Source organism: Larus michahellis, chromosome 10, assembly GCF_964199755.1.
Source record: "Larus michahellis chromosome 10, bLarMic1.1, whole genome shotgun sequence".
NCBI lineage: Eukaryota > Metazoa > Chordata > Aves > Charadriiformes > Laridae > Larus > Larus michahellis.
Window position 1 is genome coordinate 4,603,688 of NC_133905.1, and position 26,895 is coordinate 4,630,582.

Consider the following 26,895-nt stretch of genomic DNA (forward strand, 5'->3'; position numbering starts at 1 on the left):
CCACAGCATTACCTTTTTTTAACCACTTTATTTGTGTGTGTTTTTCTATAAACATTTTAACTACTGGACATTTCCTAAACCGTAAAAACAAACCTTCCTCCCCCCAAAATGCAATCAATCCATCTTGTTGGTCAGACAACAGTGACACTGCCAGGGCAGGTAGGTGGTATCCCTAGATAACCTCCCGCTGGGCGCGAGCCAGCAAGGACCTGACTGCGTCAGATCCTGAGCATCTGAGCGATGGAGAGGAGACAAGTTTAAAGACCTGGTTGCTCTCCTCCTCCAGCAATGCAACAGGAGAGAAAAGTGGGGCAAATAAAGAATTTCCCTTGATGGAAAGTCATAGTCCGACAGAGAGGTTGTGACATCCACTTACAGGATTGGATGCGGTGACCTCGGCAGGCTTTGGAGCGGCCTCATGGGCTATGTTGTGCTAGGGCCAGAAACCGATCAAAATGCTCATTCATGGCCCAAATGCTCCTTAACGCCTTGTTTGCCGTGTGCAGGCACGAGCAGCGGGTGCTGCTTGAAACCAGCTTGCTCACTGGTGAGGGCACAAGTCTGTGGGTGCTGATTCCTCGGGGCGGGCGAGCCCAGCTGTAAGGCACGATGGGGAGGACAGATGGGGCGTCGGGGGTGGCAGGGGAGGTCCAATCCAGCCGGGTGACCCGGCGCTCATCGCCAAGTACCCTGTTGTCCCAGAGGAAAGCACCGTGTCGCACGAGTGATGCAGAGCAGCTCATGATCTCTCAGTTCCCCAAGTTCATGTCTGTGCCGTGGACAAGCCAAACCAGGCGGAAACAGATGGCCAGGAATCCAGTGCCCAGGAGATCCCCCAGGGCAGTGAGGTAGGGGATGGAGAAATTATCCGGATCCAGCGCCTTCCTCCACATCAGGCGCACAATTAGGTCAGCCACATAGAGCAGGATTCCCACCTGGGGAGAGGCAAGACAGGCCCCGCTGTGAGGCAGAAAAAAGGTAATGCACAGCCTCCCTCAGTACCAGAGCTAACAGGGACGGCGGAGAATTAACGCCTTTCCCAGAGAACTGCCACTTCTCTCCGGGATGGAGCTGTGCTGGGATGGGTGTACTTGGCTCATATCCTTGGGCACTGCATCGCTTGGCATCGCCCTGGTGCCGCAGCCCCATGCTGCCAGCCACAAGTGTGGGGACCACGCCTGAACGGCTCACCAGCATCGCGTGCCCCAAAAGGGAGTCTGGCCACACCAAAAGCGTCTCCTAAAGGGACAGTTCCCACTTCCCATGCCATGAATGGGAGTGCTCCCATCCACTCCGCCAGAAACAGCACTGCTGCAAATATGCAGGCAGCCCCAAAGGATACAGTCGTAGTCAGATTTTTTCTCTTCATCCTTCTTTTTCCCATTAGAAATTCAGATCGCGTTCTACTTTGTTTTTCCTAAAAGTCTCAGTGGACAACTGGAGTTTGAGGCAGTTTTTACATCAAAGTTATCCCAAGCAGCACTGACATGTTAAAAAAAGAAAATAATTTCTTTTTTTCATCTCAACAGTTTTAAAATCTTTGTTGTGATTGCTTTTAATTCCTATTTCATTCCTGATTCTGATAAACAGATGGAGGAAAAAAATACTTCGGTTAAAGATTAAAGACTGCCTAGTTAATTGAATTAAGAAGGGAGAGAGAGTTTGCACCCCGCATCTGTGGTCCCTCCATGGGAGACCGCCGCACAACAGGAACCAAAGCCAGAGGCGGCATTTCTAAAGGTGAAAACTGCAAGCTGGATGGGGGGAGAGGGAGGAGGAGAGATGGGGGAAGCAAATTAAATAACAGGACCATGGAAACTCAAGAGTTTTATATAGACCACTCCTCTGCCTCAATATAAGATCAAAAATGCCCACATTTTTCCTGACGGTCGTTTGTTTAACCTATGCTAAACGACCCTCAAAGATGGAGATGCCACACACTAAGCAATCAGTCCCATGGCTTTTTTTTTTTTTTCTGTTCTTGTTTTTCCCAAGGTCTAACATAAATCTGCCTTTTTCCATCTGACACCCATGATTTCATGTTTCATTCCTAGTGACCACAGAGAAAATGTTCTTCTGTCCCTCCCTACAGAAACTTGGTAGTTTAAAGGCTGTTAGCAGATTTTTCTCAAGCCTCTCTTCTTTGGACTAGCTAACCCCAGTCCATTCAGTCGTTCCTCTGAGGTCATATTTTCTAGGCCTCTGATCTTTCTCTTTGGGCTTCCTCCAGCTGACCCAAACTTCCCCCTCTCTTTCTTTCTGACTTTCTTTATAAAGTATAATGGAGGGGAAGAGAGAACCAGGCTGAGCGTATTCTCCTCCACTGGCCTCCATGGGAATCTTTCAGGGTCAGTGGCGTTGCTGGGATTCTGGTCCTTACGCTGTCATTTATTCTGCTCATTTTCACGCTTGGCTCTGGTTGAGGAGCTACCTCGATGCATAAAGAGAAGAATAAATATTTTGCTTTACAACTATGGGTGTGCGGCTGGGCTTAGGGTTGTGCAAAGGTCAAGAAAAACTGATTGTTTACACACGCAAGGAATTAACCCACAGACACGAGGCTGCTTGTAAGGCAAAGCAAGAAGTCAGCTACCTCACCCTGCAAATTAATGAATCACTGATTTAAAAGGGCAAGTGAAGTCAGAGCCTCTGTGAGTTTAAGCAACAGCCGCGTGCATTTCTGAGTGAGATGACAAAGTTTACAGCGCAGGCAAAACAGCGAAAGTGAACAGGCAGAACACATTGGATGAACTGCCCATCGCCTACCCAGAATTTTTACTTTTAAAGACTAACTTCTCAGGCCTGGCTTTTCCCTTTGCTTTTGATCCATATGGCCCTGCTCAGAAGGATCCCTAGGTCTTCACCAGGATACGTGAAACTAGTTTCCAAAAGGAGTGGGGAAACCTGCTGGCTGGGGTTCACAGCCTCTCACTTGCCCCTCACTGGGCTGACCAGTGGCAGTCTAGAAATACTCGGGGCTTAGAGACTCAAGGAGTGAACGTGATAAAATAAGGTACCACCTACAGCAAGAGGTACCTCCTTGCTAAGCGTGTCTCTGCACACTTACTGCAGCTCAGCAGATGATGATAACTTGTTCCTCATCTCATGTCTGACCCCTCACTCAGCCTTAAGGGCAGTTGTGCTCATGTGGGAAAGCAGACCTGGCAATTTGGGTGAAGTATTACTGGATCCACATAAGATACATGACGCTCAGTAGGGAGCACACCTGAAATGATTGGAAATGTGGGCTGCTGCTGCAAGTTTTACTGTGACTCCTGTTTAGCCTGGAGACTGTTTTGTTTTCACAGTATCTGAGAGGTTCCTTTTGGATGAGAGGTTGGGGTTTACCTGCAGCAAAGCAGCAGTCAGATAGAACATCACAAAGGTGAAGGACAGAGACGTGTGGCCTCCCTGCAGCAGATGGATTGTGTACAGGAACACAAGGTGCCCTGGGATAACCAGGAGGAACAGGACTCGGGCTGACTTGGAATTCACCTCTGCAGAGGACAGAGACAAAAACAGTGATGACGGTGCTGCAGACGGTGGGGGAAGGACAGGACGCAGCGGCGTATTTAAATACTGGTACATAGACTTGGGGCTGTCTCCTCCCACCAACCACATTGCTAACGCCTTTTCTAGATCACACAGCAATCCGGAGCATCTGCAGTATCAGCCCGGCAGCTTTGTCTCGCACTGAAACTGTGTGCCAAAGATATGCTCCATGCTGATCCACTCCACTTCTTCTGAACACTCCTCTCAGCTGCTCTCTGCCTCCCACTGCTTCTGCTCTGCCTTGCTGCATCCACTTTCCCAGTTTTTAGTTTGCTTTAGCAGTAACTCCCAACCTAGCAGGGAAAATTAAGAAGAACCTGCAATCTAAAAAGGCAACAGACCCAAATCGAGTTTTGCTGATGCTTAGGTTTATCCATTGCTGAAGATGGAGGAATTGCTGATTTTCAGCAAGGTTATGCTCTATTCACCCCTCTGTCCACAGGTGATGGCTCTAGGCTGGCTATGGTTAAAATGACTTTCCATTAGATCAAATCTGAGATTCTTTTTCAATTACTTTCTTTAGTGCTCCCTGAAGGCCAGTTTCTTTGCATGCCAGTGAGCAAGTATACAAGCTTGTTTTCAAGCTGCCCACCGCAAAGATGCTTCCTCTGCAATCTGAGTATCTTCCCTGTAAGGGAGAAAGGGGTTTCTGCCTTTGAAACCCACCTAGTCCTTCGCCAACCAGGCTTGATAAACAAGCTATCTGTGATCACAGGCCTTGAGACATGGACACCTAGGGTTCAAGGTCTACCTGATGAGAAGAATGTGGTACATGGGTTGGGCCAATTCTGCCTCATCTTGTATGGCAAAACTCCAGGCATGCTCCAGAAGTGCAGGAATGTGGAAATACGGCTGGCCTGGATGGCAACCAGATTCCCTCCGACACCTACAAGGACAAAACACAATAAACCTGTAAACCACCCTCACTGCAGCAGGAAACATCAGTCTAAAACCCGGCCCAAGGTGAGTAGATCCACATTCACTTACAAGCCCACTGAGAGCAAAAGAAAACCTGATCCCACATGTCATGTCGATGCTGGTTTTCACTTGGCAGGAACGGCTCTTAAAAATCAGGAAGGTTCCAGTGATCATCTCCTTCTGACTGCTTTATGGGAAACATTTTCCCTTGCTTCCCAGCACCGGCTGTAAATGCCATGTGGCCTCTGAAGATGATGTAATTGCACCTGGTTTGACGCAGGTTTGCTGGGGAAAGCAGCGCAGGCAACGGCAGATGCTGCTCACGGACACTTCTTGGATTTACTCATCCACAGAGCCATTATCGTTTAAAAAACAACAAACATCACAGAGAGTGATTATATGTCTGTCTGAAGGCATCTAACACACTTGTTAAATGAGAAAGAATCTTACGAGAATGAATCAGAGCCCAAATATGTTAGGTAATTAAAAGGCAATTAATTCCTTCCAGACTGATTAATTCTAGCAAACATGAGAAAGCAGCCAGCAGAAAACAGAGGGATGATGATCTATGGAGCAAACCTCCACCACCCTGAGTATCTGCAGGGTAGAAATGCCACAGAAAAGATAACGGTGAGCCAGATCCTATAGGCTTCTCATGTTTTCCCTTCCTTGAAGAAGGAAACGCTCCATCATTAAATATGAGATTTGCCAGAGCAAAATCAAAGTGAAAATACTAAGACTAGCTCAACACAGCTCAAGATGGGAGCTTTCTGAATCGTGCGCTGCTACACTTTACAGGACTCCCCCGCACACGCCATAAAGAGCTACCTGCATAAAGACAGGGAGCACTGCGTAACTCTGCCACCAGCTCTGCCAAACAGGTTGCCCGCCCCCACGGAGCAACGTCTGGGTCAATCATTGTTCAACTAAATTGCTGTTGACGTACTTTCCTAATCAGGCTCTTCGGCTAACCATGCTGGAAAGAGTTTGTCAGCAAGGTGGCTGCCTTTACGCAGATCCATTAAGATGACAGCTGGGTGACACCCTCTGACACTGCAAGAGGAAACCATCTTTGAGGGTGGCATGAGGCCAAGCCTGCCCTAGGAACGTGGGTTTCCCCTGGAATGGGTCTGGTCTGCAAGAACATCACAATAGCAGAAAAATAACCCAGCAGATCCTCAGCGATGCCAGGATCCCCAGAAGTTTGTACTGGTCTCTGTGTGTATGAAAGTACTGTGAGGCTTCGAACAAATATAACTATATGCACAAAAGATGTTTGGGGAGATATATAAAAATCCCTACATATAATCCATATATATAATCTTTTTATACATATACGCACACATATGTAATCTTAATATATTAATCTTTAGCAACAATCTGTATAGAGGATGATTGCACAGCTCAAATTGCTGAGTGGAGAAAGACAGGGAAAATGGATTTATTGTGACATCCTCAGTAGGATGTTATCAAAGTAAAGGTGTCAACGTAGCTCTCGTAGACAACTATCACATGCTGTTAACCTTTCCCACAGCTCTGCCAGTATTTTTCAGCCCTGCCTGCTATTTTGCTCCAGAGGTGCTTCAAGATATGAGTAAGCAGGGATGTAACGGGGACCAGTAGTTTCACTTCCACTCATGAGAGGGGCAGGGACTTGAACACAGACCTCTGTGTAAACAGTGGATATCATAATCCTTGGGGAGGAGGGGGAGGTATAAAGAAAAGCATGCATATAACCCCCCCTGACCAACCTACCATTAATCACAGGTGTGAAAACTGCCATGCCTTCAAAGTTTGGGTCAGTTACAGTTTTGTCCAAGATGAGCCCACCAATGCTGTTAAAAAAGGACAGGCAGTGAGGGTGGAACAATCTCTCTTCCCAGGGCAATTCCTATGCTGTGAAAATAGCACACTGAGATGAGTTACTGCTTCTTCCCCATTGCCAGGGCTGGACTATTCCCTATTTACTCCCTTTACAGCTCAGTTTTCATGAACAGACAGCCTGACAGTTTTTGTTAACAGCATAATGAGATCAGGAAGACCTCCCTACCCCCTGTAGAGCAAAACTCATAGTAGCCAGGAAAGCTTTTGCTTTCCAGAAGTTTTGCTACACTTCTATACTCGTCTTACCAGTTTTTTTAAGTTCTGTCCCAGGTGAAGTCTGACTATTTGTGATGGTCATCATCTCACTTTTCGGTTTCCTGGCTTGCACCCACCTGGTGCATGGATGCACGAGTGAGACTTCAAATGATGACTTGCTTTTTCGAGTAATTTGGGGGCTCCTTACCTGCTATCTCACAGCCTGTTGGAGGGCCACCAATGGTGAAGCCCTGGAAAAATACCTTTCTCCTGTCCCTTCCAGTTTCACTTCTGATGGCTTTCTAAATGAGCATGGGGTCTCTCTGCAGCGTGCATATGTGTGTGTGTGGGCTTGGAGCAGTTCCTCAGTTTACCTGCTGATGCTCATTGCAACAATGACCGGCTGCCATCCAGACTTCAGGACTTCGGCAAGGGAAGGACTTTGCTTGGCAATAGCAACCCAAAGAGGAATCATAACAATGAAGACAGCACAAATCAGAGGAGAAAGGTACTTCATATCTGGCAAGGAAAAGAAATCTTGAATTAAATGCCCCTGGCTTCACAGGCTTCCAAAATGATATTGCACAAAGTCTGGAAGAAAGGCAGCAGGCCTCTCAGTCAGACTCAGTTATGTTAGCCGAAAAATCACATGAACCATGATATTCCCCACACAACCACCTCACTCTACCATAGAAATCCTTAATTAACCCCTGAAACTCACTGCTAGAGGATGTTATTTGAAAATCAGCAGGATTCAAAGCAAGTTATATTTGAAGATGAGCAAGTCTCCAATTCCATCTCCAACTAAGCAAGACAAAAAGTTACAAAATTTCTGGCTTCAGGGTACAAATCAAACAGCAGGGCAAGGGGGAAACTCCTGTGTGCAAGCTGTATGACAGACACTTCACGCCTTCACCTAAAACAAGAGGTAATAGGTACTTTAGTGACAAGCCAGCAGAACTGCTGAGCAGCTGGTCTGCTCTACAGGAAGAAATGCTCTCCTGCATGTATAAGCCAGTTAAGATCCAGGGTTTCTTTTTTGCAAGCTTACATGTGTTTCCATTAGGTGCTTTTTCCATTCGGTAGGGGTATAACCTTGAAGTGACCTTTAGAAGCAAAGGAATTAAAAAATAAGTAGATGTGCAGCACTAAAAGAAAATAAACATGACTCAGAAGCATGAGAAACACCTTCAAGCAATGGGGACGATGCCAATCCTTTTGATATAAAAATGCTTCTTCAACAAAGCCCTCCATCTGGTCTCTGTGTTGGGGCCAAAGCCAGCGGGTTATAATGCAGATTTTGCAGGTAATCTGGGAGACAAAGCAGGCTCAAAGTGTGCATTTTTCAAAATGACATTGCCAGGGCCTTGGGCTACCTGGATGAGACAGCACTGATGTGATGATATCTTCCATGAATCAAGGGCTCTTGCACAAAGAGGTGCACCCTTTATGTGGGGCTTTAGTCGGCACTGAAATGCAATCGCTTCTGGGGTGTAAAGAGCTGCAGTTTTGTCAGTCCACTTTACCACCTGGAGTCACTTAGGACAGATGGGTTGTACGGCAGACTTAGCTGCTCTCCTGGATCTCCTACCTCCGAGTCCTCATGGTTTCAGGCAATTAGTTCCTTCTTAAATAATGCAGACATAGAGCACTGGAGTCTATCAAACTTTATCAAAGCCCACAGAAAGAATCCTGGTAGGATGAATGGACTTCAGCCTCCACGTTCCAGTTCTGCAACATTCTCTCACATACAGACCATAAGGAAGCTGCAATCCTTTGGCATAAAGTACCTCCATAACGAAGGACTGGGAAAGACCAGAGTTGATTTCTAAAAAATTGAAAATCTTAATTGTCAAAACAGTGTTCTGCAGAAGGGGATGGTGCTGCATCAAATGGCACATAGTACTCCAAACTTTACAGACTCACTGGTATTTTTGAAGGATACATTTTGGTAGGACGCAGTTGTCATCACAGCACGACCTGTCCCTTACTACACACTGGGGAGGGAAATGAATTTATTCAACCACCATCAACAGTGCCTTCCTCCTCCCTGCTTCACTTCATGCTCCCAATAACTAGGTGTCTGCGTGCTGAGTATTTTCCATCTCAAGAGGCTATTTAAACAACTCTGAAAACATCACAAATGCGCTCTGGTCATAGGGGTTATCATTTTGTTCTGCCATCTGCTCCCTGGGAGATATTATCAGAGGTGTGGCAACTGAAAGACAAACTAGCTTTACAGCAGCAGGTGTGATGGCGTCACGGAAAAAGCCTATTCAAAAAAAATGCACCTCTGAAGCTCAAGGAGGACTGGATGGAAGCAATTCATGGGCCTCTCCCTGCAACGTGTGTTCCTTCGCTCCTCACTTGCTGGCATATGGAACGAGTTATGCAAACTGAGAACAGCTGCCTTGCTGCTTTTGCTCGCAGTCTGAAGCAACAGTTTGGGTTTCAAATGGTATTGAGTTTACTGGATCTTTTTATTTTCCTGTTTCTGTTCTAGGTTAGGCTCACGGTAAATAGGCTAGCATTTTACTAGCAACAGTCAGGCATGTATCACCAAGTCACAACATGTTTTGAGCTTTTCAGTGTCAACAGGTGCCCGTCTTTGCCAACCAGCAGCACAGCTAACCCCACAGCCACAACTCCTACTCAGAGTCCCATGAGCATGAAACAATGCTGCGCTGCCTCCCTCCCTCCCAGATGATAATATCTTGTTCATCCACGACTCTCCACATGAGAAGACACAAGAATATTTTACAAATGCCAAAACCCTGAAATAGCTTTGTGAGGAAGAACCTGCTGTTACCCACGCACAGAAAGTAGTTTTGCTTGGCTAACGACAGATGCAGGAACAGAGTCAGTGTCACATATGTTAACCTTCTGTTCCAAGACTATGCAATATACGTTGGTCATTTCTTTGACAAATCCCAGTTGTTTCTTAGGCTCTGCCTTCCAGTTTGCTACTAAAAGAGAAGCTGGAAAACACCTCTTTGGTCATTTTTCTACCACAGTGGCACGACAGCCTCCATTCTGAAATCCCAGAAATGGGTAAGCGCCCTGCAATAATTTCGCAAGGATTTATCCCTCCCTTGCTGAGCTGCAAATCCCTGCTAAACACTGTACCTATATATTTGAAGAGTGTACTGCTGATTCCCGCCAGCAGGGAAAGGGTTATCAAGTCTCCAAGGCTTGCTGCTATGGGTGTGGCGACATTGTCTGGATTGATCCCAACTTTCCTTGCTCCGATGATCACACCAATCATCACCAGACCTAGAGAAGACACAGAGCAGGCATCAGAGAACGTATCCTGCTGCGTTTCACCCCAGAGCTGCTGTTCTGGTTCCCAGAGGGACGCGGGGTCTAGGAAAAGCAAGAAGCAGATTGCCTGTAGCGGTACCGCACAGCTGGAGATTGGACATCCCCAGGAATTTGTCCTCTTGCTTTCACCAACCCAAAGGGCATGACTCTGCCCAAAGGCCCACAGGCACACAAGCGAATTCCAGGGATCAAAGGAGATACCAGCAGGCAGCCCAAATGCAGAAGCTTCCCTCCTGAGCAGCTTAATCTTTGCTGCCTTGAAGCAGGACCATGCACGAAGCACACTGATAGATAAGCACACAGCAGGCATGCGGCAGCCTCCTGGTGCCGTCCCCTGCTCTGGATTCCACAGCACAAAGATATTTTCCATATTAGACCAAAATTTCTCTGAGTTTGAACCACCAAGGAGCGAAGAGCTTCCTTACAGTAGCCTGAATGAGCCTTTCAGCCCACTCATCAGATTGACCCCTTGTGTCCCAGAATCTTTGGGGCTCCTTTAATTTGAACTGGGTGGATGCTGATGCTGTGAGCAGCTCCCAAGTCAAGAGGCCCACATCACTTCTCTTCCCCTGTCCTCTCAGCTGCACCTGGAAAATTCAGCTGCTTTTCAGCATTGTTGGAGAGGACGGAAGTTTTGCTTGCCCGGGTAAATTAATGAGCACAAACCACAAACCCTGATGAACTTGTGGGAATCCCTCAGCCATCAGATCTCTCACAGGCCTGTGGGAAAGCCACCTGGAATAAACCCGGCCTGGCCAGCCTCCACTGCTGTATGACTAGCAAGAGCAGCCTTGAGACAAGACACATTTCATCTCTGCAAAGTCCTTCTGTGGCTGACAGGACACGCCAAAGGAAGCCTGAGAAATGGTGGTTCCCTCCAGCTCACAGCCTCTCTGTGCGTGTTTGCACAAGCCCACCAAAGCTGAATGTATACAGGAGCATCGGCTCTCCCTTAGGAAATGCCACATGTCCACCTTCTCTGATACAACATGCCTTATACAGAAAACACATCCTCACACAACATGGCATTCTCCACAAAAGCCCTCCCAGACACCCACACTCCCCTCCCCACAGCACAGTTCATGCTGCTTGCCTCCCTGGTCACAAAAATAGCAGCTTCCCGTCGTGCGCAGCCACGCGCAGGCCGCCTGTGACCATGTCCAGGGAAGAAACTAATGCTAGCTGAAAGCCTGCGATGGTACAGCAGCAAAGCCTCTCTGTATCACACCAAGCAGGGAGATTGAGGGGAAGAGTTTAATGAAAGCTGGGCTGCTGTTTTTCTCTTTTAACAACTGCCTCATCCCAAGTTTTTCATCAAAGGCATCTACAATCACCCTTTGACTCCAGCTTCAGGATATGCACTTGCTCTAACTTGTCCCTTTCATTTAGAAAACTTGCTGTATCCAACTCTGCCAGCTCCTGCTATTCAGGGTATCATGCTGCCCTCGTATGGCAGACCTACAAACTGATCATCTTCAGGCGACACAGAGCAGCTCCTGCCTGTCCACCCCGTCACGTTTCCCTTGCAAGGGGAATAGCCAGGAGAGTGGACTGTCTGGCTTGGAGCTCAAAGCGGGAAAGCCACAGGGCTGGCCACAATCCCCTGCACGGTATTGGGTGACTCAAGTCCATCTTGAGTGTCGTCTGGAGTTGACTGCTAACAGACTCTCAGTACCCTGCTTTGTGCAAAGCATAAGTTCCTTCTCCCCTAGGAAAGGGCCAGTGTAGATGGCTAACACGTCACCCCAGACATATGGAGAAAGTGTGTGCACCTGTGTGTCCACCCACACATAGCATGTGGCATTTTTTGTGTGTCAGGTGAAGTGGGACATTTTTACTGCTGCTCTGGGCACCAAGAGCCGAGCAAACAACAGATCCTGGGAGAAGAGAAGCAAAGGCAGGATGCAGAGGGGGTGAAAGCAGCAGACATAGGACTAATGCTCCCTGCATCCTCCCCCCTGTGCCAGACCAAAGGGATGTCAGCTGGGCCTCCCTGGCAGAAGGGACAGTTTTTTCCCCCACACCTGAGTGCTGCATATTTGATCCAAGGAACCAAAACAACTCACCGAGAGAAAGTGCAGCTATGAAGGCCGTGGTCACGCTGCTGGCACACAGCACGGCAGCCTGGCTCAGCTCCACAGAGCCCTTGGAGATGGCTCCCAGGATCACAGCAGCAACAGCAGCCAGAAGTCCCACCACGGTGGCCTGGACCTGGAGGCCAGAAGACAGCTGGTGACAAATCATCCGCATCTGCTCCCGGGCAGTCCTGGCTCCACACGACCACAGCATTTCCATGCAGCTAAGCCTTGCAGAGATGCTGATTGCTTATGTATTTACGCAGCATCCCCGTAAGGCTCCACTACATTAAAAAAAAAATCCTGACAAAGTTTGGAGAAAAACTCTGGATGCCTGCAAAGGGCAGATAACATTTCAGCAAAGGGCAATGAGTCCATCAGCAAAGGAATAGCCTTGGTCAACACAAAAATGGGCTCCCCATCAACACAGCTCTCCTAGCAAGCTGAAAAGCTGTGGAAGGAGATAAGGGAAAGCACACAGACACATGTTGCAAGCCCTGTGGCCTTGCCATGTGCAACCTCTAGGCTGGTTGCTGGATTTTAGCAAGCAGAAAGAGCTACAAGAGTCACATTTCTCCCATCCCTCCCCTACTGCCCAAGGCTGATTCCCAAACACTGCCAGTAAATGACAGGCTTTATCTAGGGCCTGTTGTGAAACAGGGATTGTGCCGCAGCTCCCCCTGCAAAAGGAGGGGTTTTTTTTCATTATTTCCGTTTGTCCACAAAGGCAATGAATGTCTGGATGTGTTTTGCAGCTAAACTACAAGCTCTGGGGCCACACAGAGCTTTACTGGAGGTCAAGTCCTGGGCGCTGCTTAGCTCTGTTGAGAATACCTGCCCCAAATCAACAGCACCAGACCCAGCACTGCTGGGAACAGATGCTGCTGGGCTGCAGCACACCAAGAGAAAAGGGCCTTTTTCCTCTCCCAGCTGAAGTGACTCACCTGGATAAGGGCTAAATTGCAGGTGGCCATTTTCCATTGCTTCTGGGCATCATCCATCTGTCCAGTGTTAGCCTAGGAGCCAAGAGAGACATCCTGAAAACCTGTTTCTGTGGCACAGGTGGCTGCTGAAGGCAGTTTCACCTGGTTCCTGTTGGAAAGGGGCTGCTAAAGCCAGAGAGAGGCACGCGCAGGTCGGCATCTCCTAGCCTTCCCTGCACTTCTTGACACATCTCCATCATGCTCCAGCCCAGTGTCCCAGGGGTATGAGAAGCTCACACGGAGATACAGAGGCATTACAGAACACCCAGCTAAAGGTGGAGTGGGCACATCCACCACATTCCACACACATCAAAAGCTGAACAAACTAGACCATTTTTCCTCTTTTGTTCCCCCTAAACTGCTCTGTTAAGCACCAATTTCTCTCAAGACATACAATACAAACAGACCAAAGTATACAGAACTGCTTAACGAGATAGGAGAGATCAAATCCAGAGTAGGAAAAGCTACTGCAGGTCCCAAAAGGCCTCAGCCTGCTCCCCACAAGGCAGGATTTCTGGGAAGCCCTGGGTCTCTCAAGGGTCAATACCCACAGAAATGCAATCCAATACTGAAGCTGACAGCTGTGGAGCCCTGGCTTTGTCTCCTTCATGTATCATAGGGCCCCAAATATCAGCAACTGGCCACCCAGGGATTAATTCACCTTCAAAGTACAGATGGAAATTCTCTGTTCCAGTTACAAAATGAGGGCAAACACACTATTTTAACACTCACACACCACTAGTTTCTACTTAGCAGAAAAGGGCACGTCTCATACACACACAACGCGGTTATATAAAAGCAGAATCTCCTGCTGTCTCCTGCTATTTCCATCCCCCCATCCCCACACACACACCACCACCACCACCTTGTTAACACTCACAGCAGTAGAGAGCCTGGACGCCAGCGTCATCTCAAGATTACCCTTCAGGCCAACCAAGGCAGGAACCAGGATAAAAACTTCCGTGATTGTCCGAAACACATCCCAGTGCTGGAAGAAAACAAAGGCAACAACCTTAGTTTGTGATGCTGACTAGTCCAACGCTGTTGCTTCAAAGGGGAGTGGGTTCCCATCTCGCCACCTGCTCTACAGGTATCTGCTATGCACATGGAGGCAGATGGTGCCCTGGGCTGGTTGCCTTTTGGGAGCAAAGAAAGGAATTTTTAGCTTGCAATATTCTTTCTGATCTCATGGACAGCAAAGCACAGGGAAGGAACTTTCTTCCTGAGGGCAGCAGAAGATTTTGGAAAGCCACAAATTAAAATGTGCCTGTAGCATTAGCCAAGAACAACATGAAAAATAATTAGGGTTCACAAGCCAAATGAAATCCAGTGTGCTCTCCATCCTTTGTACTGACACTAGATACAGGAATGCCTATTGCTATCCAGAGTCATAAGAACAAACACAAAGATCTGGAAACGATCTAACAACAAAAAGTTTTGTCTGTCTTTTTTTACCGAACTTCTAACTAGGCATCTAAGACTGGTGGTGGGCGGGAAGGAGATTTTTGTCGCTCTTCTCCACAGGCGGTTCCTAAATCTTCCTGTTACCAAGCACAGTCCCAGCAGAGCTGGAAAAAGGATTTTGAATTAAGATATCTAATAAGCCCGAACTGCTGGGCCAATATCTTGATTATCGTTGCTCCTCTGAAGCTGAGCTGTACAAAGCTACTGAATCAGCTGCAACACTAGAAATGATCCGAAACCTTAAGAAATGTTGTCGATCAACATGTCTTCTCTAATTTATCTACCATACAGTGCCTTGGAACATAATTCATTCACCCCCTGTGCATTCAAGGATGTTGGCAAAGTCCCACAGTAGCCAGGGAGGCTCCCATCGGGATGAAATCACAGAACGGAGCAGCTCCCCCTGAAGTAAAACCAACTAGTCTGACATCTAAGAGCAGAATACATGAAAAAAACAGCAGCTTCAATGAGTCAGACCAAAGGTCCATCTAACCTATCCTTATCTCCACCAGCAGTCAAATTCAGATCTATAAAACAAGAACCTACAAATATGACAAGTAGACAGAGTAATTCTCCGGTGTATTTTCCAGCCTACGAGTACCTGCTACAGGGTAGTGAACTGGGGTAGGGAGGGGTTTCTGCACACTTACCAGTGTTCAAAGGATTTCTCTTTCAGGTACTCATCCAATCTCCCCCCTCCAACCCACGTACCATCCTGTGGCAAAATTTTCCATAGTTTAGCTACACATCATGTAAAGGATCAATCTGTTCATTAATTCTAATTTGTCACTGGCTAGTATCATATAATTGTCCCCAATTCTGCCACTAGAGGACAAAACGAGTAACAGATCCTCGCCCACCTTCTTCACATCCATTGGGACTCTATAAACCTGTAAATCCAGGAGGTTGGACAGACTCGGTAAACGTCAACATGTTCAGCTGTCAGCCTGTTGGGAAATATGTACAGGGTGTAACAGCTCGGTGTTTTGCTCTGGTTGTGCCATGGGAAGCTGTGGGAAGTCAGTGGTGTGGCTGTCTGGTGGGGAGAGCCCACAGCTTCCTCCTGAGTCAGGATGAATGAAAGTGGGGCTGAGCCAGCCCTGAGCACATGGTACAAGACACTCCTTAGAGGAGCAGATAACAGGCAAAACATTATTATCAAAATAAAAAGGCACATTTCCTGGCAGTGGTGACCTGGAAACGGGCACGTTTCAAAATGTTAGAAGTAAGTTACTCTTAAGTAAATAATAGACAACACGAGAATAGTCACCTTATTTGACACACTATAATTTTGTTTGAATTTGTTAACATGGAACTTAAAAATCTGAGAAAAGCTAGGGGCGGACATCTCTCTTAAAGATTCAAATCCTCCTCTCTCTTTAATTAAGAATAAAGATCCAAACACATCTTTGACACCTTCAAAAGAAAGAGGAGAAAAAACAGACTTCATAGTCACAATGTAAAAAACCCCAGTCATTTAAAACACACAGGCGTGCAGACATTCATATTTAAGACCTTGCATATTTTGCACATAAAAAGACATATAAATAAAAAGCAACAGAAAAACTTAACTATGTGTATTTTTCTGTTCAGTCACCTTTGGCAAAGATGACTTGGTCACATCAACGTAAGCTCCAATCTTTGTATTTATGATGAATTTTTCAGGTCTCAAGCCATCATAACAGAAGTTTCAGGATGCAAAGTATGATTTTTTGGGACTCTGCCTTACACATAATTACACTGAAAGGCTTTGAGCAATTAATAAAGAATCACACAACTGTACTAATAAAAAAACGACTTAATTGCCTCCATTTGAGTCTCATTAGTGACTCACCAAGAGCCTGAGGACATAATGATTTATACTACAGTAGCCAGGACTCCATTGTGTTAGAGACTGCAGAAATACAGAATAAACAGATGATCCCTGTGCATCGCCTTGCAGGACTGTCAGCTGGAGGAGCAGGTGAATGTGGCAGGTTAGGGCTGTGCAGGCAAAGGAGCTGCCTGAATGAAGACAGATGGATTAAGTCTAGGAAGCATCTCTGTCCAAGATGAAAACTGGCCTAGAAGGAACAGAAACATTCCCTGCAGCACTGCAGGGACACTGAGCCAGGACCCACACAGGGACACTGAGCCAGAAAGAGACTCTTTCCCATCCCCATAACTGAGTTACAGCCCTAAAGCTCAGCTCTGAAGAAACTTGGTTACCCCATGATCCACTGCAGCCGGTCCCCACGCCAGCGGGATCTGCTCATGGGGTCCCATAGAGGAAGAGAGGCTATGATGTACTGAGACAGTCTCCCCAGCTGCAGTCTAGCCCTCCTGTCCCTCCTTATACTGTCTTCACAGTCCCAACCACGTCCTGTTACCTCTCCAGGGCACGCATCCTCCCATGGCAGCAGCTAAGAAACCTCAGAGGTTTTCTACTGCCCTGAGCAAGTCAACAGAAAGATCAAAAGCTCCCACACTATAAAATGCCAGCCAATTCAAAATCCTTTTCAATGCTAATCATCTCATGGGCTTTTATCAACAAAGGACAAGGATATCTTATGTCTGTGACTTTCATTTGGACTGTGTCCCACTGTGGTGGTGTGGAAAGGGAGAATGAAAGGGAAGTTTTCCTACTGAATTCTCTAGTTTGAAATGTGATTGTCCAGCTTCAATCTGATTCTTCACCTTCCTGTAAAAGAGTTGGCCAAACACTGGCAGGGCCCTGCAAGGTCTCCAGCAATGCCAGCCAGCCTGGCATCTGGATCGACCAGCTGGCCAAGGATCACTGGAGCAGAGGCGGAAGCGTCCAGCAAGAAAAGACCCATACCATGCTACTGACCCGGCACAGAGACTGCATCATCTGCACAACCAAGAAGAGAGATGGCTATTTCTTCGGGCATCTTTGTATTACAGTATGAGAGTGCCAGGTTTGAGCCTTGGAGTCAACTGGGCTTAACAAATTTCTCTTGTTGATTTTTTTTTTTTTTTACCAGTAACGTGAACAGTTCTTGGTTTCATCCCAGGACAGATCAGAAACTGCTAAAATCCTGAAAAGTTTGATATGAGACAAACAAGCAATTTCCACTTTGTTCTCCTCTTTACAAAAAAATCAGCCCTACAAACAAGAGAGCCAGCTGGACCTGCAGCACAGAACCACATTATTTCAAGAAACTTCTTATGTAAAAAACCAGGGGCAGCGCCATTAAACTCATACGTATGCTCTAGATACCATCCATGAGCTTGCCCATATATCTGCCTGTCAAAGGCAGACATGGAGTTTCCTAAGAATGTTTTGCAAATAGGGCAAAGCATTCCTCAGCCAGACCATCCCCTGAAAAATGGTCAAATCACAGACTCCTGGACGAGCAAAACCTGTACTTTCAGTAGTGTGAGCCCTCATTATTACCAATTTGAGTCTTATGGTACCTGGCCTCAAGCAAACAAACTTAGTCTCAGGTTTTAGCTGGACAGCACAGCGAGTTTCTCTCTCTCACACTTGCAGGAAGAAAAGCTGAAAATAAGCAGCTCAAAGACAAAAAAGGCACCGAAGAATAATCCAAACCTTTAAAGGCTAAGATCTCTGGATTTTCCCAGCTACTGGTTTTGTTTTTAAATATGGGGTTGTTGATACCATGGCAGCTTACCTCACTGACATCTCTCCTATGCCAGTCGTGACTCTCAATGCACTAGCTCCCTCCTCTGGGAGCCAAACCCACTGACTGAAGGCTTCCATTTCAACACAGTTGGAAACACCTTCACCAAAAAAATACGCTTCCTATTATTGTGCTTCATGCATGACCCCACTTCTAAGAGTCTAGTGAGCAAATACACAAAGTAGACTGCACTCTGGTGTTTAAAGGACATGCGCAATGTAGGTATACATGGTTTATATTTTCTATTAATTTGGATACAGTTACATTTTTGAACAGAACCCAATTCTTAGCAAGTGTGTTTGATTTCTTTTAGACAAAGACCTATTCACCTGCCAAGGGTATGAAGTGGGTATGTACTATGTCTTTATCCTTCTATGAGATAACTGCTAACTGTTAACATAACATCTTGGGTAGTTTGAGAACTTCTGTAATGCTGCAAGACAGGTCTGTGCCTAAGCACAGCACAAGGTGGAGACGACAAACACAGCATAGCAACAGTGTGTGCCACTCCAGTTAACCCTTCTTTGATATTCCTCACATTCCCTTTAGTTCAACTTCTCTGACTTCTTTGTTTCTTCCAACGCAAGAAAAAACAGCAACGTATTGTCTTCCCAAACACTCAAGTATCCATATTTAGCTCCTGCTGTGGTACTAATGCCAGAGAATCCAATGTACTCCAGTGTGCTCAGAGTGTAGGATATATCCTTGGGAAACTCTGCCAGCCTTTTGATTTGTAAATCCACTGGCATGCGATGCCCAAACTAGATCAAATTTTGCATTTCTATTTGTGCCACTGGTACAAAGGAAAGACAGATGGGATAAATTCTGGTTATGGGCACAACAGTGTAAATCCAGCAGCACTCCTTGGAAGTCAATGTAAGTTACCCTAAATTTACACCCACCTCAGAATCTGGCCAAGAAGCGCTCCATTTGTAGGCGATGCTAATCTTTTTGTGCTGGCATGCCTCTCATCACAGTATCTAAATGCCTTCTAGACCAAAGATTACATTAGGTTGTTTGCAAAGAACTGAAAGCATAAACTTGCCTCTAAGTGAGTGAGACAGGTAGCTAGTAACAACCCCGACCTAGATCTCCTTATCAGCAATTTTTGAAGGAAAGAAATAATACCATGCAATAGGGAAATATGCCGCAGTTTTATCCCAGTTGCTTCATAGCAGTCTTCACTGAAGTGTTTAGCTAGATCCAGTAAAGGGAGCACCCAGTCTAACGCACTGAGGGCAGCGTCAGGCAGCCTGTCTGCAAGCCTCTACCCGACTTTGCAAGGAGCCCATGTACTGATCTAAAGAAGATGGATAGCGTCTCTCTAGCACAGGAAAAGCCTACAGCCATCCTGCTGACTGGCTGCCAGGACTACACACATTAAATACAAAAACGCACAAATACTCAAGGTCAGCGAATTAGCCCACCCTCTCACTACACAGTTGCCTGACCACATGTACCTACTTGAACAACATCCATCAAGAGGCCAGCAGCTACCATGCCCAAGCCAGCCAGAAGGAACGGCACGAAAATCTGGGAGGCAATGGAGAATGAAGTCTCTGGGAGAAATCCACTGGCTGACCTGGTCAACTTGCAGGTGAAACCTCTCAGCTTCTTGCCATGGAAGCACAGTTCCAGTTGTAACTGGGTGACCACCATGGTCAAACACCGTTACCCCATGCTCAGCAAGGCAAATGGGGGGAGATCAGGACATCACAGAGATCCTCCTGGTAGCTCTTTCTGAAGTCGAAAGAAATGTTTTTCCTCAAACAACAGCAACGATGCCAAATTGCTTTAGCTTCTTCTTCTCCTCGTAGGAGCACGTCCAGAGGGTTGCAGCAAGGGAATCCTCCAAAATCGATTCAGCCGGGTTGAGCCCAGGTGGCAGCCAACTTGACAGACACTATTTCTCCAATTTATATCCAGAGGGGAATTAAAAAAGAGAAAAGAAGATTGCGGAGATGTCTGTGGACGAATAGAAATGAGCCCACACCCCATTCAGCTCCCACCACCTCGGTAAAAACCAGTAAGACCTGCTCAGGCTACAGCACTGAAAGAGTGACAGGTCATGCAAGAATCCCTTAGCGTGCTCAAACGCACTAGTGTCCTTTCTGCTCAGGTTACATTTCTTGTCAGACTGCAGCTCGCCTTTGATACGATGGTTTAATATGTAAGCCTGCTGTGAACCGGCCCCAGTTCCCTCACTCCCACCATAAGCAACGTTGAACTTTTCTCACTGTCCCAAAGCTGAGGAGGTGGGGAGTTAACAACCGGGATCCGTTTTGCTCTTCTTCAAGGTGAAGAAAGGTCAAGGAAAACATGAGTCCGCATTTGTCACAGCTGATGATATTACGCAGGTCTCATCCCCAGGCAAGCCACACAGCTAAGCCGGCTGGTGAGAGAAGATCTGCCCTTCTAGACCCCAGCCCCTCTTGTCCCCTCCATGGTCTCCGCGGGATGTAACGATCGGTCTATGCCAGCTATACCTCTGAATGACTGGCTTTCAGGGGAAAAAAAAAATACAGAGAACCAGCCAATAAGCTTCAAAAGCGAACAACCTTATCTGCTGTCATCACTTCAACTTTCTGCTAGTTTGCAAAGGCCAAGATAAGAGGCATAGCCAGGGCTTATTTAAGGTAGCTCCGTAATCTCACTACACCGCAGGCAAGGGAGAGAAAGGCTGAAACGTTTCCATGGCATGCTGTGAGCTCGTCTCCCTTCCTGTCCTAAAGTGAAACACACTGCTGCCGCACGCTCCCAGGAAGATACTGTCTTTGAGAGAGGGGGATCCTACCCCCAGAGTCTCCATGGTCAAACAGCTGACACAAGGTCAAGAACCAGAGCTGCATTATGGCCACAAACGACCAAAGACTTTCTATCCTGCTCAGTAAAGACTTCAGCTCAAAGTCATGCATGCGGAAAAGGGAGTCAGGGTTATTTTGATGGGGCTTCTTTCTAACAATTAATTTAGGCAAGCCAATTGGATCAGAGGGTCCAAAAGCTTTAAAAGCACGATTTAGGATGGAAGGCTATAGGATTGATTTAGTACATGGGCAAGGGAGCTTTTTCAATATTCAACCACAGGTTCAAATCCAGCCATGCCCCTGTGAAGGCAAACAAGTGAAAGCAAGTATTCAAGTAGGCACGAAAGACAGAAGTTTCTGAGTGCAGTTCAAATTAAATGTTTAAATTGCATTGCCTTACTTTTTGTACTAATCAGCCCTTTCTCTGACACTCTGCAGAGAGACGTAAAGATTAATGGCTTGTGGACTCTGTCCTTGTGACAGGGTCCCCAGCTTGGAGCTACATGCATTGGCAGGGTTGGACAGAACAAGACATGCTTTTGCCTTGCAGATAAATAGGGAAGAGAGGAAGCTCTCAGCCATTTGGACGGTGTGTTTCTTTTGGTCTGAACTCACGCAAACCAAAGCACAGAGCCTAATGGGCTGGGCTGAGATGGCACGGCAGATCTCTCCGCAAGCATGGCAGGGTAGGAAACAAGCCCTAGCTACAGATGGGAGATTCTGGCCTTCGCTGCTTTCTAGGTTGGTATTTTGGTATAGCCCCCGAAACCTTCTCCACTCCCAGCTGGCTCAGTGTGTACGTGTGTCTCTTCCACCTAACAATGGCCTGGTTAGCTGAAAGCTAACAAGGGAGTACGTTTCAGCTAATCTAACTGGAAAAAAGGCCCACAATAGCTGGAAGAAGGAGGTTAATAAAAATCCTGTAATAACCATACACGACCCAATCTCTTTATACCAGCCAGGAACCGAGAAGCGACAGCATGAAGGCCCAGTTCTGGTTAGAAACTCACAGCAGCTTAGAGGAAATAAAGGACAATTTCTGGACAACTACCACAGGTTTTCAAAGGTCTGATAATGTGCATATCTAGTCCCATAAGCCACTGTATCTGCCAACTGGATTGCTGACAGGCAGAAACATTAATGTAAAGGAAATATTAATGAGCCCGAATGACTCAAATGCCATTAAAAAACACAGCAGCAACACATCCTGTACTGAAGCGTCAGCCTGGCAGGGTTTCTGAGTTTATCACGCTTCGGCTCGCTCTGTTTCTAAGCAAGCACCATAAAAAGCCTTCAACCGATGAATCAGTATGTAGAGAAGGTAATTGGTTCAGGTGACCTGCATGTGTACACTGGGTCATTTTATTAAGCACTTAAGGAGCCTCTGATAAAGATGCGCACCAGAGATTTGTCAGCAAAGAGATGTATCGTATTTTCCTGGCAGAGAGATATACCATATTTGTCTACAAAGAGATGCATCAGGTTTGAGAAGAGAGAGCGAGCTCCTGAACAAGAGGAAAGAGATTATAACTAGTTGAGGAAAAAAACCGAACATCTCATGGCTGCCATCACTCATCATGGCAAAAGTCAGGGAGGGACACTGCTACACAAATACGCTGTATCCCTACACTTGCAAACTAGCCAACAGGTAGCATTGCCCTGGAGGAGCCAAAGCAGAAACAGCCTCTTTGGTGGACTCTGATCTAGGGCCTCCATCCACTGCCACGGTACAAAAAAAGAACAGAAAAATGACAAGTGCCAAAGAGCACAGTTTCAGACGTACCTTATCATCCCTGCAAAGAAGGGAGAGGGATACCAGTGAGTGCGCGTACAACATGGCAGTGTTAGCAACAGACAGTGCTATTCTGACACCTCAGACTCACAGGGGGACAATGCTTTCCAGGGACCATACATCCCAGTTGTTGGAGTACTATCACTCCTGCCTCTGCCACACTTTGTGTCAGATCAGGCTGTGTATTTTTGTTTCTTACCTTGCTCCTCTCTTCCCCGCTTTAGGAAAGGGCAGAGAAGAGAGCTTATGTGGAGAGACTGAGAGCAAGCAGATGGAGAGTGCCTGGGGCCCAGAGCCTCGCAGCATCTCCTGCTGCCCCACAGAAACAGCAGCAGCAGAGGGCAGGACTGCCTTAGAAAGGGCAGGCAGTTCCTAGCAGCAGTGAGTCCACGATGAGAGTCCACAAGTAGTCTGTGATCATGCACGAAAAGTCACTGCGCTAACTGCCAAAGGCCTGCTTGTCCTATGAGATGTTGCATGGGTTGATTTCCCAGGCTCTAAGCACTAACATGAAAGCTCTTTCTGAAAGCTTTTTCTGCATAAAACAGAAACCAGACTTTTGCGGTTTCAGAGGACTATGAGACTTCACATTCTGTTCCTAAAAGGAAAAAAAAAAAAAAAAAAAAAAGTACTCTAAGGGAAGAACATTGAAAGAAAAACACTTCTTCACCATCATAAAGCCATCTGCAACCTATTTCATGCTTTAATACCTCACAACAGGAGGTAATGTGCATTTAATGTCAGAGATCCAGAGGAAGGGGCAGATCTGAACAGTCTGAAAAATAAAAATGAAAGTGGCTGCTCAAGGCTCAAGACTCTCAGAATGATGTCTTAGGAGACAAAAAGTAGCTTGCCACTGGGTTCTGGACTTGCCTTGGTATTTTCTAATCTGACTAGATATTCTGCTGGGTATTGAGTACCTGCTAAGGTCAATTAAGGATACTGTGTCACTCTTACGCCTTTATAGCTCTTATAGCTTAGGGAGATCAGCCCAGGACTAATAGCAAAAGAACACAGCTCCAGATTTGTGAAAGCTGTCAATGCAGACACAGTAGTTTCAGTGTCACTGTATCAGATAGGTCAGGGCAGTCTGACACAACAGCTAGCTAGTTAAATAACAAGGGTTAACAAAAAGGCACGCAGCAGTGAGAGTCACCTAGAATGCAAAGGCATAGCAATCTATAATCTGGAAATTCACTGCAGTTTTAAACTGACTAAAATTAGGAGCTCACCCCTACCTTAAAGCTCTGTATTGCTACACCATAGGAGGAAAGGTCTGGTTTGTCTCAGAATCAGAAATCGGACTGGAAGAAGACTCAAGGGTTTGAGTCATCTGCTACAAGGCCTTAGAAAAGGACGAGGCGCACGGGCTGGGCTGGGCTGCTGCATGAAGCATTAACAGTGCTGGGCTGGCTGGCTCCTTGCACAGTGAAGTGGGGGATGCAGGACTACCCAGAGCTACATCCAGGAGTGATACAGCTGTACCTAGTGCAGGAAAGTGCCAGCCCACCACAGCTCAGCCACCCTCTTTCCAGGACCAAGCTGAGATCTTTGCGCAGGACTGAATCTTCCTACAGAGATGCCTCAGATTCTTCACATGCTCTCTAGTACCCTCTTGTCTTTTACCTCCAAAGGAGAAAAAGGGGCAGAAAAACACCACATACTGTCTCCTGAGAGCTATACGTAATAGCCGACTTTGAAGGACATGTTGGCATGTGAAACTGCTGCAAATCCTCCTTTACGTTGCCATCTGCAGAGCAAATCCCCTGCCCCTGAAGAAAAGTTCCCCACCTATCCCATGCCAGGTACATCGTATCAGTTTCTTTCCCTTACCTGAACATAATCCAAAACCATGCCTGCCAAGACCATGCCAAGCCCAGCTAGGAGGTACGGCAAGAGCACTTGCAGGCAAATTGCGATGGCTGACTCTTCCTGCGACTTTGCCATGGCCACTTTCTCCTCAGACAACAGCTTCTGCTGTGCATGCAGAGAGACATCCTCTGCCTCCTGGCTGCCAAGTCGGCTCTCTCTGTGTTTACCCTTGCTCTTTGCTTTGTGCCTGGATCGCTCTCCATTCCTAGTCCTGCCCTCTTTTCTCCTCTGACGAACTTCCTCACCTTTCATGGTGGCTTTCTTGAATCGCAGAGTTTTTCTGAAAAACAAAGTCAGAAACAATGAGATAAGAAAAAAAGGCATCAGATGGGTCAGAGACAGCAAACCCTTTGGTATTTTGTCCACTCCACTAACCTGAAGGCAAACTGGCACCTACTCCCAAAACCCTAGATGCTCTGCTAACCCAAATACTAGCATTTAGTTTACTTTCAACTTTGTATAGTCTAAAATCAATCTCCCTTTCTGTAATTCCATCTCTTTCTAGGTCTGTGTTCGTGCTGGAGTGCTTGCTATGTATCCTGGCTCTCACCCTGAGAACATCTAGAAGGATGCAGAAGATGCTGCACACAGCCTGAATTCTGGACCCTCCAGCTCTCATTCTGGGAGTCATGAGAACTGAGGAGCCCAGCAGAATCCAACCCTTTCTGTGGTCTAACCCTTAGCCGTTAAATGGGAGCAGTTCACATCCTAGCATCCTACAGTCCAGCAAAGGACTGGCATAGCACAGGTATGTACTATGTATAATACCTGGCACCAGGCATGGTACAGCTAACTGTCCGCCGCTCCTCGTTAACAAGATAACTCTTTAATCTTCTTTCTAATCTCAGTACTTTTTCTTCCCTTTACGCCTTAGTTGACACGCATGCACTATATGACTCATCTGTCTACAGAGAAGCTGCCATGACCCCACAGCATCTTATAAGAAAAAACAAACATGCAAAATTGTTACTAGTCACTGTTTTCCTGCCATCGCGTCTCATTTCTCTATATAACTGTCATTCATCCTGCCTGCCCCACTGCTGGCCCAGGCAGTGCCCCAGATCTTTACCCATCGCCTCCTGCCTGCACTCATCCGGCGTAACCGCTGGCAGATGTTCTCTGATGCTCTCATTTTCAGGATGGGCCCCTAACGCCCTAAACCCCTGCACTACCCCCGGCAGCATCAATCCTCTTCTTGACCAACATCTGGGGAGCAGAGGAAACAGCTAGGAGGCCCCAGTCACAGCTTGGAGGGGGAGGGAGGAGGGATAGACAAAACAAAGTGCCCCTCTGCGGGGAAAGGAAACCCGGCCCCCGATCCTCCCCAGCGCTTACCGGCTCCTTGCCCTGCCCGTGGCTCTGCCCTGCGCGGGGCTCTGCCCGCAGGGCCTCGGGCGCGGCCGGGACGATGCGAAGGCGGGAAGGCGCCCGCCACATCTGGGGCGCGGCGGCGCGGCTGGGAGCCCGCCCTGCGCGGCGGCCGCGGGTTCGAGCCCGGCCCCCGGCCGCAGCGCGGCGGCGGAGGCGGCGCGGCGCCGTGAGTGGCAGCCGCCGGGCCGGCCCCGGCGCCGTGCAGGCAGCGGGGAGCACGGCCCGGCCGCTCTCTGCAGTCCGGCAGCTGCTGCAGCCCCGCTATCATCATCATCATTATTATTATGTCCCTTCCTAACCCAGAGCAGCCAGAGGAGATCTCTCGGAAGGTGGGGGGGAGGGCTGTCACTAAGGACGGCTCCTGCTCGGGCAGTAGCCCCCCTGGAAGGATGCGCTCGGGGTAGCCGGGTGCCAGGAGCGCCATCCTGTTGCCCCCCAGGACGTGCCCAATCCTCTGTGGCTCCTGCCACCCCGAGAGCCCGTGGGGGATGCTGTCGGAAACGGTGACAACTTTCAGCGCAGGCAGAGAGAACAGGAGGCTGCAATTAAGAGCTGAGGAAAGACGTTTCCTCCACGTCGGGGTTGGGTGGTTTGTTTTTTTTCTTACTTTGGCATTTGCAAGAGCTCTTGTTGCACGCTTCCTGTGCAAAAGCCTGCCTCCACCACAATCACTGCAAAACTCTTGATCTGGTTTTTTTCCCCCTCCCATATTGAATCACCACGTTAGAAATGCGATTACAACATCCACCACATCTAAGCACATAAACCCCACTAAGCATCGAAGTAACCGTAGTCATGCAAGTCTCCTGAATCATGCAGCTCAAATTTCCAGAACAATTGAGGATATTAAATCGTACCTCAGTACCAGAGCACTCTTATATCCTGCTGAAGTCTCTCAGATGTCATGCTACGCTAAAGGGCTCTTACTGATAAAATGGTGTCTCTGGGCCTGCGGGCTCTGGCTCAAAGCAGGGCACACCAAAGGGAGTTGAAGGTTTTTGTAAGTGACAGTAACGAAAC

General features: G+C 47.4%; 1 protein-coding gene across 9 annotated transcripts; it reads right to left on the reverse strand.

The window, feature by feature from the left end:
• Positions 1-26,881, reverse strand: SLC41A3 (solute carrier family 41 member 3). 9 transcript variants are annotated; one of them, XR_012589337.1, is made up of 11 exons: positions 26,733-26,881; positions 24,466-24,784; positions 13,809-13,916; positions 12,890-12,961; positions 11,937-12,081; positions 9,676-9,822; positions 6,924-7,068; positions 4,540-6,305; positions 4,304-4,438; positions 3,349-3,497; positions 21-935 (listed from the first exon to the last, which is right to left on the reverse strand). XR_012589337.1 is itself a non-coding variant. In XM_074602719.1 (11 exons), exons 2-11 carry the CDS (start codon positions 24,754-24,756, stop codon positions 750-752), a joined length of 1,458 nt encoding a protein of 485 aa, XP_074458820.1. In that variant the 5' UTR covers positions 24,757-24,784; positions 26,733-26,881; the 3' UTR covers positions 21-749. The 9 variants fall into 9 exon arrangements, 8 of the variants coding, with proteins under 8 accessions (XP_074458821.1, XP_074458820.1, XP_074458819.1 ...); XM_074602719.1 differs by having other exon boundaries at positions 6,226-6,305; XM_074602718.1 differs by lacking the exon at positions 26,733-26,881 and adding an exon at positions 25,840-26,012 and having other exon boundaries at positions 6,226-6,305.
• Positions 26,882-26,895: the final 14 nt, after the last annotated feature.

What these genes read in the sequence shown, in the direction of transcription:
- SLC41A3 (XM_074602719.1), bottom strand. Translation starts at nt 24,756, where the DNA reads ATGAAAGGTGAGGAAGTTCGTCAGAGGAGAAAAGAGGGCAGGACTAGG. An exon ending in GCAATTTAGCCCTTATCCAG is followed by an intron (nt 12,082 to 12,889) that starts GTGAGTCACTTC and finishes TCTGGCCTCCAG; the next exon opens with GTCCAGGCCACCGTGGTGGG. An exon ending in CATAGCTGCACTTTCTCTCG is followed by an intron (nt 9,823 to 11,936) that starts GTGAGTTGTTTT and finishes TGTCTTCTCTAG; the next exon opens with GTCTGGTGATGATTGGTGTG.